At 57.7% G+C, this 18,636-nt stretch overlaps 2 protein-coding genes and 1 non-coding gene across 7 annotated transcripts; 2 read left to right on the top strand and 1 right to left on the bottom strand.

The window, feature by feature from the left end:
• The first annotated feature begins 244 nt into the window (after positions 1–244).
• On the top strand, positions 245–318 carry TRNAN-GUU (transfer RNA asparagine (anticodon GUU)). The gene has a single exon. It is a non-coding gene; the product is annotated as a tRNA-Asn (tRNA).
• A 3,516-nt stretch (positions 319–3,834) lies between these two features.
• On the top strand, positions 3,835–15,040 carry PCGF2 (polycomb group ring finger 2). Of its 4 annotated transcripts, none has more exons than XM_067715267.1 (11): positions 3,843–3,986; positions 6,687–6,921; positions 9,722–9,872; positions 10,426–10,522; positions 10,827–10,882; positions 10,972–11,022; positions 11,226–11,334; positions 11,507–11,561; positions 11,652–11,747; positions 12,764–12,844; positions 13,355–15,040. In XM_067715267.1, the coding sequence occupies exons 2-11, from the start codon at positions 6,760–6,762 to the stop codon at positions 13,730–13,732; spliced, it is 1,236 nt and encodes a 411-aa protein (XP_067571368.1). In that variant the 5' UTR covers positions 3,843–3,986; positions 6,687–6,759; the 3' UTR covers positions 13,733–15,040. The 4 variants fall into 4 exon arrangements, with proteins under 4 accessions (XP_067571369.1, XP_067571368.1, XP_067571367.1 ...); XM_067715269.1 differs by lacking the exon at positions 3,843–3,986 and having other exon boundaries at positions 4,794–6,921; positions 13,355–13,463; positions 14,462–15,040; XM_067715268.1 differs by lacking the exon at positions 6,687–6,921 and having other exon boundaries at positions 3,835–3,986.
• A 220-nt stretch (positions 15,041–15,260) lies between these two features.
• Positions 15,261–18,490, bottom strand: CISD3 (CDGSH iron sulfur domain 3). 2 transcript variants are annotated; one of them, XM_067715270.1, is made up of 4 exons: positions 18,171–18,382; positions 17,806–17,841; positions 17,118–17,237; positions 15,261–15,614 (listed from the first exon to the last, which is right to left on the bottom strand). In XM_067715270.1, the coding sequence occupies exons 1-4, from the start codon at positions 18,207–18,209 to the stop codon at positions 15,435–15,437; spliced, it is 375 nt and encodes a 124-aa protein (XP_067571371.1). In that variant the 5' UTR covers positions 18,210–18,382; the 3' UTR covers positions 15,261–15,434. The 2 variants fall into 2 exon arrangements, 1 of the variants encoding a protein (XP_067571371.1); XR_010937389.1 differs by lacking the exon at positions 15,261–15,614 and having other exon boundaries at positions 17,124–17,237; positions 17,806–17,932; positions 18,171–18,490.
• Between the last annotated feature and the right edge of the window lie 146 nt (positions 18,491–18,636).

The following is an 18,636-nucleotide window of genomic DNA, read 5'->3' as shown; positions in this document are numbered from 1 at the left end:
GATCACCCTAAAGAGGGACATCACGGGCTTCCCCAACTTTAAGATCCAGAGGAGGCAGGCGACGATTTCCGCCACCCCCGAGCTAATGGAGGGGAGGCGAGCACGTCCCGCCTGTTCCCCTCCCCAGATCCGGACCCTTCTTTGGGTTTGACTTCTTTAGTCCGGTTATGGAATTTCCGAGTTCTGCGCTGTCGCAGGCTCACTCCCATTGACTCGGCTCACTGCGACACGGGTAGTTACCACCGTCTCTGTGGCGCAATCGGTTAGCGCGTTCGGCTGTTAACCGAAAGGTTGGTGGTTCGAGCCCACCCAGGGACGCTATCCACTTTTTTTTCCACCCTGAAAAGGAAAACCTAAATGAATTATTCTCCCAACCGCTGTAAAGCCAAATTTTGTATTGAAATAGCGGACAACACTTTTTCTATAGCTAATCAAAGGGTCGTTGTGACTGAAAATTCGTTGTTGTTCCGTTAATGACGGGATAATGTCTCCAGCACTTCCCTCCTCCGCCTACCTCCCACCCCGCCCCCAAGCTGGATTGCAGGAAAGGCAAAGACAGGTTTTTGTCTCACCATGCAATACGTTTAACGTTGCATTTTTCGTAGGATTAAAAATGAATTTGCAGTGGAGGTTGAACAGTTTTACATTGTCTGCTTCAATCAATGTTACAATATCGAAATATTACATTTGGAAAGGAATAAAGTAGTGCGAGAGACAAAGGCAGCGACAAATTGAGGGATGAACAGAAAGGTGAGAAAGGAAGAACACAGCTGTGATATACGGAGAGAGACAGAAAGAGGGGACACGACAGAGAAATAGGCGGGTGAGTGGAAGGAAGACCCGGAAAAAATGGAGAGAGGGAAAAGAGAAGCAGTTAATATGAGAAGCATGAGGAAAAATAAATCAACAACAAAAAAACAGGTTTTTTTCTAGAAATACAGAGACGTGGGGAAGAGGATGGGGAAATAGAAGCAGAATCTGACAAAGGACATTGTTTTGGGGAGAGAGAAGAGTAAAGAACACAGTTAAAGATAGTCATAATATCACTAGAGGAGCTGCCCTCTCCTGCCATTGTCATCCTCTTCCAGGAGATCTTATCCTCGCAGTATCTCTTCGTATATGTGCTGGAAATAATTACCTAGATTCCTGAGTTCCTGCCCTCTGGAAACTTCTAGTCTATGACACACACAGTGACTCTTCTGATGAAGAGTTTGTCAGCTAGGTGACCTCCTGAAATACTACAACTAACCCAATGGAGGGGAAGCTTTGGCATCTCACGTCCGCCAGAGGTGCCTCCCTGGGCTGGGAGTGGGAGCCTCCGTTTTTAAGTGGAGCTAAGCTAAGGACTCTCTCAAGCAGTTCCCTTCCACATTTGGTGCCTCCTCAAGACTGGGCTCAGAGGAAGCCTCTCTGAAAGCCTTCCCCAGTGCTCACCCACCCTTACCTCGAGCTTACAGGGGCGGGGGTGGGGGGCGGTAAGTGGCACACAGTGCCCATGAAAGCTAACGGGACAGGCTGCGTAACCCTCCCGCTTGCCCCCGCCGGCCTGTGAACACCCTGTGGGGCAAAAGCCCGGCTCATCAGCTTTATATTCCCTGCGCTTAGTGTAGTCTTTGACAATGGCACAGGACAGGTACTTCTTTGTCGGGAAACCTGGGAACTTCAGAAGTGAGAAAGGTTTGGTCAGAGGTTCTCCTGATAAAGCCAGAAAGGCCAGGGATATGGGGACTGGAAAGTGATGGAAGTGATTAAAATGAAGCTTTAGTGGGTAGTGGGGTCTTCTGTCTTGTGTTTTTGCTCGTGATTGGCGCTTAATAACTGAGGAACAAATGAACGGATTCCCAGTGAGCACGGTCGTCCCCTTGGGCAGCACTCCAGGATTAAAGGGCTGCAGTGGGGACTCAGAGGGACGTCAGCCTTCTTCCCAGTAGCTGATATCCTCCCACCTTCATCCAAGACAGCCCCTGGGTGCCCTCTGTGGATCATGGGTGAGACCGAGACCTTCGCGAAACCCCTACAGGTTTCTCTTGCCCGGGATCTTCTAGCCCGAAAGGAGTGGCAGACCAGGAGTCCTTGCTGCTGCACTCTCCTCCCCGCAGGGTGACTGGGGGACTGTAGAGGATGCGCTAGCCTTCCCAAGCAGAGTCCAGGATGCCAGCAACACACTTGCCCCAGGGACAGTGGGCGTGTCCACGCCAAGAGCCCCCTTTCTGTGAAGGGCGGCGAACTCCCGGTCTCCCCGCACACGGAAGGAAAGGAGAGCAGGTGACCGAATCCTCCCCGGCCCAGCTCCCGCGGGTTCTCAGACCACCCCCTCTGGGCGGAAATCTCTCCAGCCCTTCCTCTTCCTCCCCGCCCCCACTCGGTGGGTGTGCGCCAAAGACTGAAGCTGGGGTCACTTGGCGGCCAGTGTCCGCAGGTCTTCTGGTCGCCAGCCAAAGGGTGAAAGCATTCAGCACGGTGGCCTCAGCTTCGGGTCTGCCTGGGCTGCGAAAGAGGAGGGAAGGAGGAAGAGGAAGGCCGTCGGATGCTTGCTGAAGATTCGTTTCCTAATTTCCTAACTTGAGCCACCCACCGCCAGTGCGCTTAATGGCGCTTCTGGCCGGCTAATCGAACTCTTTGGAGTGACTGACATAATGATCATCCCTAATCTATACTGAATAACGAATACGCGAATCGACCGTCCTAATCTAATGAGGCGGACCCACGCTAGTCTCCATAACGTAGTATCGATCGGCTTCCCCGGCGCCGGCCTCAGCTGCTGCTCCAAGGTTTTCCAATCTCCCTCCTAGTCTTCTCCTCCGGCGGGAGCCACAGGGTACCGGAGCCCGGAGCAACGATCGGAGTAGGAGGGCATCAGCCGCCTTTGCGCTCGCCGGACTCCCGCCGCCTGGGCGAGCGAGGCGCACCAACCTTGCAGAGGTCGGGGCGCAATCGGCGCGCGGGCGAAAAATGCGGGAATAAGTGCCCGGCAGGAAAAAAGCGCGGGCCCACTTCCGAGCCCCGGCGCCTTGTTTTCGAGTGCATTCGGGCCTCTCGCGTTAGGCCGGGTTACTGTGTCCCGGGCCCGGAGCCTGAGCTGACGTCTTCAGCTTGCCTCCCGGTCCAGGTTGCGTTCCGATCTTGACCGAGCACACCGGAGGCGCTAGCCTCCACCACAGCAAACCGAGCCCTCGCCGCGAGACGTCCTCCAGGCCTCTGCCTCCGTCCTCCCGGCGGTTTGCTCCCCCGAAGCGCCCGGGCCGGGTCTCGGGCTCAGCGTTTCAGAGCCGCCGATCGGGCCGCCGAGAGGGCAAGGGGAGTGGGGAGGAGACGCTCGCTCTCACCCATGCAGTTATTAATTTCAAGGGAGTGTCACTTAAGTGAATGAAAATAACCCAGACTCGTGGCCAGAAGCGTCGCGTCCCCCGCCTGAGCACATTGCCCTTTGGTCGCGGCCGAGGGGTGGAGGGCTGCAGAGCGAGCCACATTTCAGCCCAGTCCTCATCTCACCATTTTCCAGGCGCTCCAGCTAGGGGCGAGGATCGCAGGGTCAGGGGGTAGGGGGGGCGCACACATATTTTGGGGGCAGGGGTTAGTTGAGGAAGGGTGAGGTCGTGGTCTAGTTTTGGGGGGCCCGGCACCCGGTTGGGGGCGCAGCCTTGTTAGCCTCTCCCCCTCCTCCTCTTCCCCTCTCCGCAAACACCCTGAAGGAATGAGGTCACGTGGGTGAGTGGTGGGCGGGACCTACTCTTGTCTGGAGGAAAAAAGCCATTTTGTCTCCCCCCCGCCTCCGAACTCTGGTCCCTCCCCTCCCCCCTCCGTCCCCTCCCCTCCCCTCCCCTCTCTCCCTCCCACCCCAAACCGCTTTCACAAACTCCTTTCTTACCGTAGGTTTCTCCCCTCTCGCCGCCCGAGCGAGCGACACGGCTGCGGCCCCCCTCCCCTCCCTTCCCTCCCTCCCTCCCATCCCCCCCTCCCCGAGACCCACCGGACCCCGAACCCAGGTAAGCGGACGCGGACTCCCCTCTCCCTCCTTCTCCTACCCCGTAACCATCTGGGGACTGGGACTGGGAGCCGGTACCTCCTTTACAAACCCCTGTGGGGGTAGGTTCTGAGCCGGGCCTTCTCGCGTCTCCGCCCCACCCCCGCCGGCCCCTGTCCTAGCTCGCCCCGTCCGCCTTTCTTTCTCCCTTTTTTCTCTCCTTTTCCTCCCTTCCAAGATGGCCGAAGTGCATTCCCCTTTTAACGATTTGGCGTCTCCCTCGACCACCACCTCTTTGTGCCTCAGCCCCCCTAGACCCTGCTCCCGAGGTAGCGAGGGGGAGGGTCCGAGGCAGCCACAAGGGCTTTGGGGCTCCGCGCTGGGGCGGATCTCTGCCCCACTAGCCCTCCCCACGAGCCAGCTCAGCTCCTGGACCTCTCCCACTACTCCTTTCGGTTTGGGGAGGGGTCGCTCTCGGTTTCTTCGTTGGGCACTGGGGCGTCGTGGACGCGCGAGGACTTGAGGCGGGGAGGAAGGGGACGAGCTTTTCGATTGCTGCGGGGCCGGGGGAGGGCGCTCTTCCCTGCCGGGACCGGTCGTCTCGGGCACCCCCCCCAGTCGGTCCCTTTCACCCCGCCATCCCGGGACTGGGCGCCCCGCCCCCTCCCCTCCCCGAGCCACCTCGGCGGAGCCTCTTTCTCCGGAACACCCCTCCTCGGGCCCCGCCGAAAGTTTGGCTCTAGGGAAGGTAGGAGCGGCCACCCGGTGACTGGGGTCTCTGATCTTCTGACCCAGGTTCCTGGGGATGCCGGGGTGGAGGGAGTAGAATGGAGATGGGGAAGATTTATCGCGATATTTCCTATCGCCCGCAGATGCAGGAGGGGGCTGGCGGACTGGCCGGTCTTCCACTGGGGAGCCCGGCTGCCCCCTCCTTTCCTAGGTCCTCCTGCTTCTATTTCTGAGAGGATGGGACCCCTCGGCGAGCAGACACCCCTGCCCCTCCTGTCTCCACGGGGGGCCCAGGCATGCCTCTCTCCCTCCCCCACAGCCCCCGTCTGCCCAGAATTGCTCCGGATGGCTTGAGGTGGGGAAGGAGGAGGCCTGGGGATGGTGAATTTGCCTGTAAATATTGTGGAAGCGTTGCCCCGCGCTTGCCCCTGGTCTTTGTCTCTCAGAGAGCCCCCCCAACCCCCGCCGTGCTGCCTCAGTCTCCAGGGCTCCCTGTCGCTGGGGGCGGGGGGCGGGTCTCCTGCTTGTCTCCCACTCCGTTCTTAAGCCTCCTCTGGGCCTCTTGCAGTTTGCATCTGTTCCTGAAACTCTATAATTTCTCTTCCTCCCCCTCTCCACTCTGTTCCAAGGTGCTAGTACTTGGAGAAGGAGCATAAAGGCAGCTCTGTTATAGCTTTTCGGTGGGGAGGTTTTCCCCGGGGTTTCCTGGTTTGGAGTTGGGGGTTGAGGTCTGAGAGCTGTCTTTGGAATGAGGCAGGAAACAGGCCTGAGGTGAGTCTTGGGACTTGGGATCCAGAGTGTAGCTGGGTGGGGTTCAAGTTGAAGTCTTTGTGGGGGGTGCTCTCTCCTGCTTCTGGTCTTCCCTGGGAGATCTTGTTTGATGGAGCTGTTGCCATGGGAATGGAGAGAGCCTGAACAGGAAGAGGTGACATCTTCATGCAGGTTGGATGCCCACCCCACTCCTCCAGCCTCTGGCCCCCAGAGCAAGGCTGGGAGCTGCACTGCCTTTGCTGCTGGAAGACTTATGTTATAATTTACCCTCGGTAGACCGGGGATGCGCAGAAGGGTGGTGTGTGTTTGCAGCTCTGGTTTCAGGCAGGGATGTCAGACTCTGTGCTCCTGGGGTGGGTGGGGGCGGCTTGTACATCTGGCAAGCGTGGGCCTGGCTCTGGTCTGGCTGTATGTGTGATGGGGTGTGTCTGTGTGTGTGTCTGGCCAAGTGTCTGGCCTTGTGTGTTGTGAATGTGAGAGAGAAACGGAGGGGGTGTGTCTGGCTGTGTGTGCATATGTGTGTGTGTATCTGTGTATATTTTGGATTTTTGTCTTTGTTTGATCTTAGGAAGCTGAGAGGTGGGAAAGGGAGGGAAGGTAGGGTGAGCCTGTCTTCAGGAGACTAGAGGACTTTTTTGATGCTGCTGGTGGGAGGCGCAGATCCTCCACCCAAGGTCAAGGATCAGGGAACATTGAGAGTTTGACAGCGTCCCAGACAGACCTCCACCCCCTACTCTCCCTACACACACACAAATACACAGGCTTGCACAACTGAACCCGAACTCCTGGGACCCAGCACAGTCTGGCTCACTGAGCTTCCACAGAGCCTGCTTCCATATCTGTATCAGGAAAGTCGGGTGAGGCCATTTGCCTCTGCCCCCTCTTTCTACTTCAAGGCGAGAATGTGTGCTGTTGGTGATGTTTTGGCCCATATGGCTCACTGAATGGTCTTCTGTGGAACCTGGAGTCCTGCTACCTTCCGCCTGCCTGGATGGAGTCAGGCCAGGCTTACTGGTTCCTTAGATGAGTAGGAAGCCCGGCCTGGGTCCCAGTGTGGAAAGAGCACTGGAACGGGAGTCAGGCTGCGTCTAGTCCTAGAACTGCCACTGAGTGACTGCATGACCTGAGACGAGTCACTTCTTTCTGAGTTTCTTCATCTGTAAAATGAAAGGACTCGACAAGATGCTTTCTAATAAGATTCCTTCCACCTCTGCCATTCTAGATGTCTGGATGTGACCTTCAGTGACTCTTCCCAAGACTTGGAGATTTTCTAGTGAGGGAGTTGGGTGAATTTCATGTGGAGGGAAAGCAGAGCAAAGAATTCTGTAGCTGGGCATCTGAAGGAGCAGAAAGGAACCTCTGGGTTATCAGAGATTGGCTATTTCTGCAGTGGAAAAAGAAAAAAAACTAACGCTGAGAGAAGTCTAAATTACGGGGGAGCTTCCAGAAAAAGACTGGTAAGAATGGAGAGATGGGGGGTGATCTCTATAAGTAGGGGGCTTTGAGAATGGGGAAAGACACAAGCCAGGCTTGGGTGGCAAGGAGGAGTTGTGGTTGGGTGCTGATCAAGCTCCTTTCCTGCCACTATAGCTGAAACCCGGGCCACCAGGGGCCAGGAGCAAGGGCTGTTCCACCATGATGCCTTTGCAAAGACAGTGGTTTGGGGACAGAAGATATTGAAGGACTTGCCCCCCGGTTGGGGGAGGTATTGTGGGTAGGAAACAGTGCTCAGGTCCACTGTGGGGATGTGGTCAGTACTGACCTGTGAAAGCCTCCAGAGCTCCACAGGGCCACTTCCAAATGGCCCTTGGTCTCCCTTTTTCTGCTTCTTGGGACTTGTCTCTCCCTCTCCTTCACCCTCAGGCTCTTCCCTAAGGTGATGGGAGCTGGAGGTCCAGCCAGTTGCAGCTGGGGAGGAGCTGAGTGTGAGGTGTGGGGCCCTGGGGCCTCATGGGGGGAGAGAGATGGTGAGTGGGTGAGGGAACAGAGCTCCTGTTTACAGTTGTTCTTGGTACCTGCTGGCAGGGCCCTGCAGGTAACCATGGCAATCAGGTGAGGAACCAATCAGTGCTTCTCCCCACCCCCAGCCCCAGAGGTCTGAGGCCCCTGGGGATGGGGCAGGGGGAGCAGGGAGTGTGGCAAGGGGGCTCATTTCTTAAAGGGAGAAGGAGGAGCATTTCATCCAGTAAGCACCACAGCTCTCGCCTTCACCCGTGCATCCAGAACAGAGCTTGAGGGGTAGTCTTGGTCTGAGTGCTTGCAGAAGTGAGAGGGTGAGGGTCACGGCCATTTGCTTAGGAGCTCTCGCACGTTGAGGCCACAGTTGGCCTGGAAGGAACTGCATGAGAGTTCTTAAAAGCAAGTGTCTGTTTTGAAAACACAGTGAGTATGTGAATGAGGTGGCTAAGGCAGTGTGAAGCGAGCGTGTGCGTGTGTGTGTGTGAGAGACAGAAAAGAAGGCATGAGATTTGCCAATAGCAACCAGGACCCCCATACATTATCAGACCCCCAAATGTTTTGTTTCTGGCTGTGCACACACCCTGAGATTCATCTGGACAAGGCGCACACATGGGGCAAGTAGTCACATGAGGTACCGTTGGGGGTCCAGCAGCATGTACGCATCCGATGGAGATTATACACGCTCAGCGAGTCAGCCACTTGGAGTTTGTTCCCTCCTCCGGAAGGTTGTAATAATATTTGGGCATCTTGCCAGGGGTTACTATGGGAACGACCAAACAGTGTAGTAGCCAGCAAGGCTTCTACATAATTATGAAGAGGGGACCCGTGCAGGGAGAGCTGGCTGAGGGGAGGCGGGAACCCCTTTCCTTCCTCGGGCCATGTCTGCAGGTCTTGGCCGCCGCGTCTCCACTGGCTCTGGGCTTGCTTGTTCCTCTCCGTCTGCCCTGCAACTTGGTGTCTCTCTCACATGTGGCCTTTGTGTCTCTCCATCTCTTTCGGTCTCTGGCCAGCCTCTGTTGGCTGTTTGGGTCCTGGCCAAACTCATTCTGGGGTCTCTATAGAAACTGCTGATTCCCAGCTGTGAATTTTGGGTCCTAGAAAACCCAGCGTGTTGGCTTTAGAAATCTTTCTGGAAAGGAGAGAAGGATGTATGTTGTAAAAGAGCTGTCGGGACTTGGCCGCCCTCCCCAGCCCTGCCCCTTGGGCTTCTACTCTGGGAAAGAGGAGGGAGGTACCATTGCTCCTGGGCACAGGCTGGATTTCTACACCAAGAAGTAAGCACGTCAGCCAGTCCAGACCTGGGCTGTGCCTTTCCTCCCCGGACCCCGCCCGGGCCTGGCTGGGCACTCGGTGGGCTGTGGGGAGAACTTTCTGCATAGCTTTGGCAGGCATCTCTGAGAGCCTGTGGTCTGTCACCGGGCAGCTTGTGGCCGGGTTGCAGACAGGATACAGCGGGTGGGTAGCAGTGCCCACGTGGGGAGATTCCTGTGCGCCTGGGAGGGGCAGCGTGCAGCAGGCTCTTTGTCGGGGCCCGTGGTGGCCTTCCTGTGGAAGGGGCAGTAGCAGTCTTTTTGCCCAGACTTTGCAGTTAACCTGCAGAGTCCAGGGCTGGGCCAGGGGGCGGGTTGGAGCCGTGTGTTCCCAACTTTGGGCACATAAGGACCATCCTCAGTACTTCCTGCTTGAGCACCAGGCCTAGAACCTGCATGGTCAACATATGGTGCATTTCCAGGGAGCTGCTCCGGGGCTGGGGCTGGATGCAGCAGTGCAAGGATGAGTTATGGGGTGCCCCCTTCAGCCTTAGGGCGGATGTGCCCCCAGTGTTTCCAGGGAACGCATCCTGGAGAAGGAGTGATGGGATGGAAGGACAGTAGGATGGATTAGAAAGACCCAGTCAGGAGTCTAAGTTTCCTCATAGTTCTTAGTGAGTTCACTTGAGTGAATATGGTTTGGGATCAGGGAGATTTTTTAAAACTCCATTCTCTTCCATTTTCATGCCTCCCCACATCCTCTGGAGAGTTGAGTAGTACTTCCTGTGATCTAACCTCAGTCTTTCTGCTGTCCTGAGATAGAACCTGACCTTGTTGCTCAAGGTCGTGAGATCTCCAGAGCCCCTGGCACCCAGTGAACACTCACAGGGGGTCAGAAAGAACCATCCCCACATGTGCACCTTGTCCGGCCTTAAAGGGAAAGGAAGGGCCTTGGGCCCAGGAGCGGTGTCGCTTGTGGGGCAGGTGGAGTAGAGTGTGGGAGGGGCTCTTGGCTCTGTGGGTTCCTGATTCCATGTTTGTTTCCCAGGGTGACGCTCCCCAGTCCCCTGCCCCCCACCCCGGCATCATGCATCGGACCACACGGATTAAAATCACGGAGCTGAACCCTCACCTCATGTGTGCCCTCTGCGGGGGGTACTTCATCGATGCCACTACCATCGTGGAGTGCTTGCATTCCTGTGAGTTGAGTCGAGGGGCTGCTCCTCGGGTGGGTGGCCTCTGCCCTGAAGAGCAAATACGTCCATGTGTCTGGTGAGGGTCCCAGGTCCCTGAGAGGCTGCCTTGGAGGGGATACTGGAGGGTTCAGCTCAGAAGTTCATTTGGGGAACTTTTACCTGAAATCTCAGTTCTCTCCTTGCATCTCTGTGCCTGAAATTGCGCTCCCGGAAGGTGCAGGTGCCCTGGTGTGCACCACGGGCTGGTGGCTGGGGGTCGAGGACCCTGCGATAGGGTGTCTAATAGGTTGGCGGGGCTTGGGACTTGGGACTCACCTTTACACACACACACACACACGCACACACACACGCACACACACGCACACACACACACACACACACACACACACAATCTGTCCTCCCCCAAGGATGGATGATAAGGGGCACAGTTGCCATCTGTGCGGGAACAAGGTGGAGAAGAGGGGATACCTGAGCCCGAGCAGGGGGCATGGGGGCTGGTCCTGGGGGATGAAGGGGACTCTGACTCTTCCTCCTCTCTCCACACCCTTCTGCCAAGTCTGCAAAACCTGCATTGTGCGCTACCTGGAGACCAACAAGTACTGCCCCATGTGCGACGTACAGGTCCACAAAACCCGGCCGCTGCTGAGCATCAGGTGGGCCCAGCACGTCCTCCTGTCCCCGCCCGTCCTCTGGGGCAGCTGCCCTCTGTCCCCCAGCCCTCCTTGCTTCCTGAAGCCAGGCTGGCAGGTGGAGGAGAAGCGCCAGGCATGGACCGAATCCCCTTCCTTCCCTCAGGGGTGTATCCAGCTGAGAAGTTCTAGAGAGGTAGAGGCAAGGCCTCTAGGGACCCCCATGCCTGGGCCCTGGGTCTCAGGAAGGGAGGTGGGAAGAAGGGGCCCCAGGCTGGAGAGTCGGTGTGACGTGGTTGCCAGCAGGCCCCTGTGTGCTTCTTTCCAGATCTGACAAAACCCTTCAAGACATCGTCTACAAATTGGTCCCTGGGCTTTTTAAAGGTACCTACACCCTTCGTTGTCCTGCCACCCCCCACCCCCCACTGCCCAAGCGTGTTGCCCCCCGCCTCAGCCTGCTCCCTCTCTTCTAGATGAGATGAAACGGAGGCGGGATTTCTACGCAGCCTACCCCCTGACAGAAGGTGAGTGTGTTCACGTGTGTGTGCGTGGGTGCTGCCCCAGGTATAAGGGCCAGATGCATGGAGCGCCGGTGGGCACCGCACACGGCCTCCCCAGCCCAGGGGTGGCTGGGCTCACCGCACTGAGCTCTGAGATCCCTGGGTCCTTGGTGGGGCTCCTGTCCCCCCCTCCTAGGCCAACGCCTCAGAGCTCTCTCCTTCCGCAGTTCCCAATGGCTCCAACGAGGACCGTGGTGAGGTTCTGGAACAGGAGAAGGGGGCTCTGAGCGACGATGAGATCGTCAGCCTCTCCATCGAGTTCTATGAAGGCGTCAGGCAAGTCTGGCCCGTGCCTGGTCCTTTTGGGGTCCTAGGCTGGGTCCCTTCTCCCATGCCATCCCCATTCCCCTGGGAGGAGAGGGTGCTTCCAGGAGGGCCTTCCGGATGTGTGCAGTTAGATCCTGCCTACACCAAGGTCTCCCTTGCTTCATTCCTTCTCCTTCTGCAGGGACCGGGAAGAGAAGAAGGGCCCCCTGGAAAATGGGGATGGTGACAAGGAGAAAGTGAGTGCTGGGGCCTGCCCAGGAGCGGGGTGTGGGCTGGGAGAGAGTGCCGGGGTGGACCCCAGCCCTTGGGTGCCTCTCCCCCACCAGACAGGGGTGCGCTTCCTGCGGTGCCCAGCAGCCATGACGGTCATGCATCTCGCCAAGTTTCTCCGCAACAAGATGGACGTACCCAGCAAGTACAAGGTGGGTCCCTGGTCCCTTTTGAAAAACGCGTCCGTGTGTGGATGTATCTGACAATCTGTGCGTCTCAGCCATGGTTCAGGGCTGGCTGGGTGTCACCGAGGGCCTGCACGGTTGTGTAACTGAGCCCGTGTAGAAGGGTAACTGAAAACTAGATTGGGGTGGGGCAGTCTGCGTCTGCTGAAGCCAGTGTGCAGAGGTGCAGGAGACCAAGATGGTGTGTGTGTGTGTGTGTACATGCTTGCACGTTTAGAACTATGGCAGAGGCGTGTGTGTAAAAATGCAGGGCCTTACCTGGGCCAGCTGGCTGTGGGAATGCTAGTCTCAAATTGCCAAGGAGCTCGAGGACATCGCTTCTCAAACTTGAACATGTATGTGATCCCCTAGAGAGCTTGTTGAAATGCAGGTGCAGGCTCTTTTTTTCTTTTGGCTGTGCCTAGAGGCATGCGGAGCCCTAACCACTGGACCGCCAGGGAAGTCCCAAAATGCAGATTCTGATTGAGTAGATTTTGCATTTCTGGCAAGCTCCCAGGTGCTTCCGGTGCTGTTGGTCCATGGACTGTTGAGGCTCTAGGACAGTGGATCCCAAACTTTGCTACATGTCAGAATTACGTGAGGGGTTGCCTATCGAGATTAAAACTCGATTCACGTCATACCAGTTAAAACCATCTCTGGGAGTGAGGTCCAAGCACTGGTGTGATTCCACGGTGCAGCCTGGGTGAGAGTCGTTGCTCCACAAGTTCCTTCTCACCTGGGCCTTTTCTTTGCCTGTTAGCTCCTCTGGAGAACATGCCAGAGATAGAAGGGGACCCAGACCACCGTGTGGATTGCTGGGGCTGGGGCTGTTGATGATGTGGGTATCTTCCCTTCCCACCTGCTGGTCAGGAGTGATGTTGGAACAACTCTGATAGGGAAGTCGAATCCATCATGAAACCCCAGAGTAATGAGGGACCACCTGCTTGGAGCCTCTTTGCCAAACAGCTGGAGGCTTGAGCTGCGTCCTCCCGTTCCTCCTCCAGGTTGAGGTTCTCTATGAGGACGAGCCGCTGAAGGAATACTATACCCTCATGGACATCGCCTACATCTACCCCTGGCGGCGGGTGAGTGGGTGGGGTGGTACCAGCAAGGGGACAGGGCCGAAAGGGGACACGGGGCCATCACGTGGGCCACCCTGCTCTAATCACAGTTTATCCCTTGTCTCATGAGCTGGACATGTCCAGGGCGGCCTGCCACACACCAGGTACGCCTCCGGACGCTCTCTCACTGATGACTTTCCGCACTCAGAAGGAGAAAAGGACCCCTGGGCAGCCCACGTGCCCCAGCTGGGTGTGGAGGAGTGAACTTTGCCTTCTGCTCTTTGGCCTCCCTCTCTCCTTTTTCTGTCTCTGGTCTCACGTGCGCTCTCTTCCTCTCTGGGTCTCTGTGTGCCCCTGTCTCTCCGGCCTTGCTTGGTCAGTCCCACGTCGCGTGTCTCCTCCTCTCTCTCCAGTCTTTCTCCTCTCCAAGGCCCGGACCTTCCCTTCTCCCTGTTTGGGTGCCGTGGGGTGAAGGTGGGTGGCTGCCCCATTAGCCTCTTTCTCCTGACACCCTCCCCTCCCCTCTCCCTGCAGAATGGCCCTCTCCCCCTCAAGTATCGCGTCCAGCCAGCCTGCAAGCGGCTCACCTTGCCCACAGCGCCCACCCCCTCCGAGGGCACCAATACCAGCGGGGCGTCTGAGTGTGAGTCAGTCAGCGACAAGGCTCCCAGCCCTGCCACCCTGCCGGCCACCTCCTCCTCCCTGCCCAGCCCAGCTACCCCCTCCCATGGCTCTCCCAGCTCCCATGGCCCCTCGGCCCCCCACCCGACCTCCCCCACGCCCCCCGCCACAGCCAGTGGGGCCACCACAGCTGCCAACGGGGGCACCTCGAACTGCCTGCAGACACCGCCTTCCACCAGCAGGGGGCGCAAGATGACTGTCAACGGAGCTCCCGTGCCCCCCTTAACTTGAGGAAAGGGACCCTCTCCCTCCTTTTCCAGCTATGCCTCTCCACCCCTCCACTTTTTCTGGGCCCCCTTTTCCACCTCTTCTACTTTCCCCAGCTCCCCCCACCTTAGGGGTCGGGGATGGGTTTTATAAATAAATCTATATATATATGTACATAGGAAAAACCAAATATACATACTTATTTTCTATGGACCAACCAGATTAATTTAAATGCCACAGGAAACAAACTTGATGTGTGTGTGTATGCGTGGGGGATGGGGTGCTCAATTTTAGGCGGTCTTGTGTAATTTGCTCTGCTCTTTTTGGGGGTGCCTAGAGGTGGATTGGTGGGGCCACTTGAGGCTCGGTGAAGCCCTGCCCCATCCTCCTTCTGTTTCCCAAGGCATATGCGGTGTTGGAGGGGCCCCCACCAACCCCCAAAGCTTTAGGCACGACTCGAACTGGCTGTGTATGAGGTCCACCCTGCTTCTCTCCCCAACTTGGCTGCTGTCCTGCCCTGACCCTGACCAGTACCCTCCCCCCCACCATTGTTGAATGTCCAGAGAATTGCTAAGACAGTGCCTTTCACAAACGCAGCCTATCCCCTGGTTCTGAGGAGCAAGTGGGCAGTGGAGAGGGCATCTCCCTTACCTCCTCCTCTTGCAGTAGAAACTTTGTGTAATAGATAGTTCTGCCTTTTTTTTTTTCCCCTGTGTGTGTGGCCTTTGCATCATTTATCTTGTGGAAAAGAAGACTGAGGCCACAGAAGACCTCAGCCCTTGAACTTCCACTGTGGTGTCAGCATTGTAAACCGCTTCACCCCCTTCCTCCACGCCCCCCACCCAGGAGCCCGCACTAGCAAGGCGGATGGGGAAGTCTCACCTCGGGGCCTGTAGTGGAGAGGTGGAAGGGGGGGTGTTGACCTCAGATAAGCACAGACCCCAGATTTTGCCAAAGGCAAACAGTCCTCCAGTGCCCTCCCCACCCGCAGCTGAGGCCAAGTCAGGAAAGAACAACAGGCATCTAAAAGCACAAGAAGACAGAACCTGTGAGATCTGACCTCAGCTCCATCCCAAGAAGTCAAGTGGTCTTCCCCCTGAGGGGCAGACCCCAACAGACCCCTGCCCACCAGTTTTTCCTCCAATGGACATAGGTCAGATCGGGACGAGGGGAGGAGGCAAGACTATCACAGCCTATGTGTTTGGGGTCAGGTGTCCCCCAGTGGGTTTGTCTGTGTTCACGCCTCGTCCTGTGTCTGAGGTGCCATGGCTGTATCCTCCTCCTGGGACATCTGTATCTCCTGGCTTTGTAATAAATGCTGCGTACTCTCCAGAGCCTGTAGTTCTTTGGGACAGACGGGACAGGGAAAGGGTGGCTGGGTGCCCTGGCCTCCTCCTCTTGTCTCTGGGCTCAGCCTGCCTTGGGGGACCCTATATGGAGTGAACCTCAACTGCCCCCTCCCCGTGGCCAGTCAGGTGTCCCCAGCCCATGTTAAGATCCTGAAGGGGGACCGGTCACGTCCCTCACACCAGTGACCACAAGAACGCCACTCTGGGCCGGCACGCCTATTTAATGCCATCTTTGCCAGCAGGCATTGGGGCAGGGGCCAGTTCCAGCCACCCCAGACTGGAGACCTCGGGTTACGGGAGCAAGTCCTTCACGAGCCAGCTACGGGTACTGGGGTCCCTGGGGTGACCCCTTCTTGGGCCGGTCAGCAGCCGCCCCCTCAGAGTGGGGAGCCCACTTCTGCCTTCTGCACCCGCTCACTCCTGTGGGTGCCATCGCAGTACGGGGGCTTCTGGGTGGCCTTGCAGGTACAGAGCGCCACCATGCGGGTCTCCCGGGCCTTGAACTTGAGTGGGGATAGGCCAGTGCGTTTGAAGAAGTGGGAGCCATCACAGAAGGGCTGGTGAGGGAAAGAAAGAAAGTTAGAGACCCAACCCCACCTGCTGAGGCCGGGCAGGGCTGGGAGAAGCAGCACACGGGGCTCAGGGCCCAGACTCCTAAGTGATGCTGCCTGTGTTCGCTACCACACCTGTCTCATCTGTAACGTGACAGTAAAAAGAGTAGCGTCATCCCAAGAAAATAAAATACTTTATGGTTATCATGCACTTTGCCTGTAGAAAGTGTTCAGTAAGTATGAGTCTTTACAGGAGTAGTTTCTGGGGTTCCCAGAGGACCAGGACACAAGAACAATTTTCAAAGCGAAATGGGCCCTTAGGTATCAGCCATGTTTACGCTGATAGGTGTTTTTTCTGTTTTTTTTTTAATGGCTCTGAGTCTCCACTGGTTCACGAAATTCATTTCCTTCTCCACATTCTTGGGGTAAAAACTTCTCTGGGTGGGCTTTAAGACTGGGGTATCAATTTTGTTTGGCTCCAGGAAATAACTGGGAAGGGGGGAAGGGGACATCCCACAGCAAACTGGCTGCCTGGTGTGAGCATCTATGCCCTTCCATCCTGGAAGGTGTTCCTGGGTAATGGAAACAGGCCCAGAGAGGTGGTTAGCTAGTTAGTTAATGGCAGAGCTGGACCCAAGGCCTCTTGGCCTTGGAGTCAGGGTGGGATAGGAGAATGGATGAGAGAAGTGTGCAGATAAAAATAAGCAACCTGTCCCAGAGGGCAAGAGGCAGAGAGGCACAGAGGGCCCTCCTGTGCTAGGCCTCACCCGTGGGCTGCACAGCGCCACCCCCGTGAGGACCTGCTCAAAGTCCACAGCAAATCAGTGGCAAAGCGGGACTCGGGTCCCTGGGCTGCTGACACCACGCCATGCTGATTGGAGGAACACAGTTCAGAGCCCGCTCAAGAAAGAAAGGGACCCCGGAGGCTAAGAATATGGGGCAGGTTCCTGCTGGACGAAAGGCTCCTGGAGCAGAAGAGAGAAGGAGTTGGGAGCAGGCCGCCAGGCTGACAAGACAGCAAGAAACCAGGGAAGTCACAGAAACTGAGGGAGGGTTTTCAGGAACAGATGCCAGGAAGGGGCACACAGGGCCAGAGAGGCTGTGCAAAGTCTGCCCAATGCTGGGGTCCAAGGCCTGGGAACCTTTGACCCAGATGCTTCCTAGGAGGAAGAAGGAGAGAGGGGAGAGAGAGACAGGGCAGAGCCCGGAGCCTCTGAGAAGGAGGGAGCACCGGAAGAGGAGGACAGAACCCTGGCTCCACCCAACCGGCCCCGGGACTGAGTTTCTGTCTCTCTGGCTGCATCCTGAAGGAGGGATGCAGAGAACGGTGAGCTCAGGGCTGTGAGTGGCGCTGGCCTGAGAGTATCCCTCCCCACCAGTCTCCCTTGTTGTCCCTCAGGTATGTGTGGGAAAAAGAGGAACGTCTTGGGTGGGAGTTCCTGGGCAACATGTAGCGTCCCCAGCCACAGCTGTCATATATCAACGGGAAGGGGGACACAGGTCTCTCACCTGCTTCTTGCTGTGGCCACACACACACCACCTGTAGGTTTTCCCAGCCACCAGCTCCACCTTGATGGGTGTTTTCAGGGCCACCACGGACTTGGCTGGGGTTTGGGGGAACCATTGGGCCTGTGGCAGAGAAGATGAGGGAGTGAGGGTCAGCTCATGCCCTGGAAGCACTTTCTCGCCTGTGGCCTTGTCCAGTTTCCCAAGAGCCTTGGCTGGTGACAGGCTTCCTCTGCAGGAGGCTGATCTGATGCCACCCTGCAAGGACACTCCCCCCAGGACACCATAAGGCCCCTGAGCTCCAGACAGAGAAGAGATTTCAAGGCCATGCAAGCACATAGGTTTCGGGGTCCAGGCCTTCCTTTCAAACCCTGGCTCTCACCTGGGTGCAAGGGACGGGAGGCTCAGGATCCTGCCAGCCTAGGCGGGGGTAACTGCACCTAGGGCTGGGTTTATCAGGCACCGCTGTTCTCAGGGCAGAAGCCTGCTCCCTGCCCTGTGCCCTCTGGCCACTCTATCTCCCCTGAGCCATCGGGAAGGTAGCTATGGACAAGGCAGTCTCAGGCTGAAATCTACAAAGCAGGGCTGACCCATTCTGGTTCCCTCCTCTGGTCTCTACCTTTGGGGTCTCTGGGCCTGGGGGACTAGGGCAGAGAGAAGTGGAAACGGGGTATTGGTGGGTAGTACTTACCAGCCAGGAGGTGATGTCCCGTCTCTGGTTCAGCTTCTGCAAGGCAAGCAGGCATCGCAAGACGGTGGTTTGGAAACAGAAAAATATAAAGTCAACGGAAAGCGGAAGACTTCCAGAGGGAAGTCATCTGGGAGGGAAGAGACGACAGGGCTTAGGCGAGTGGGAGAAATACGAGGGTAAGAATAAGGGGTCCCAAGAGAGGAACGGGAATTGCTGGGGGAGGTGCTGGCACCCAGCGGGCGCTCAGGGAGGGCTGCGAAGGACCAGGCGACGTAGGGGCTTCAGGGACGCTCAGCCGAGGGGCGGGCGGGGCGGGCTCGGGAGGGGAGTCGGGGGGGCCGGCCGGCGGGGCCGCGGCTGCTCACCAGGGCCGCCGGCCTCAGGAGCGCCCCCGCGCCGCCCATGTCGGCCCCGCTGCCGCCAGCGCGCCGGCTCCGCCTCGCGCCCCGGTCACCTTCCCGCTTCCCCGCCTCCCAGCGGCCCGGCCCCGCCTCGGCCCGGAAGACGCTGCGGGGCTCGCGCGGTGCGGGCCGCGGGCCTGCGCAAGCCGACCAGCCCCAGCCGCCGGAAGTCGGGCCGAGGAGCCGACCCCGCAGCCGCCTAGGGGGCCCCGGGGTGTGGAGGGCTCTCCGGCGCCCCCTTTGGTTCCCGCGTGTCTGCGAATGACCCGCGCGGAGCATCGCCGCTCATTTCCTTGCCTGCGCCTCCCGGGCCCCCCACTTGCGAGCGGGGACCCTGACCGGAACCGTTTTCTCTTGCGGAGCCTTAGGGCAGTGCTTCTAGAAGCGCGGTGCGGACACATCTCGTCGCCTCGGGAGCTTGTTTTATCGG

Source organism: Pseudorca crassidens, chromosome 19 (assembly GCF_039906515.1).
Source record: "Pseudorca crassidens isolate mPseCra1 chromosome 19, mPseCra1.hap1, whole genome shotgun sequence".
NCBI lineage: Eukaryota > Metazoa > Chordata > Mammalia > Artiodactyla > Delphinidae > Pseudorca > Pseudorca crassidens.
Note: the sequence above shows the minus strand (reverse complement) of the source record. Positions and strands in the feature narration are given on the sequence as shown.

Coding starts and splice junctions, on each gene's coding strand:
- PCGF2 (XM_067715267.1), top strand. CDS start 6,760: ATGTGGAGGGAAAGCAGAGCAAAGAATTCTGTAGCTGGGCATCTGAAG. Junction 6,922..9,721: donor GAGCTTCCAGAAAAAGACTG/GTAAGAATGGAG, acceptor TTTGTTTCCCAG/GGTGACGCTCCCCAGTCCCC. Junction 11,023..11,225: donor AGCCTACCCCCTGACAGAAG/GTGAGTGTGTTC, acceptor CTCCTTCCGCAG/TTCCCAATGGCTCCAACGAG.
- CISD3 (XM_067715270.1), bottom strand. CDS start 18,209: ATGGGCGGCGCGGGGGCGCTCCTGAGGCCGGCGGCCCTG. Junction 17,842..18,170: donor TCCTGAGGCCGGCGGCCCTG/GTGAGCAGCCGC, acceptor CTTGCCTTGCAG/AAGCTGAACCAGAGACGGGA. Junction 15,615..17,117: donor GTGGCCACAGCAAGAAGCAG/GTGAGAGACCTG, acceptor TTCCCTCACCAG/CCCTTCTGTGATGGCTCCCA.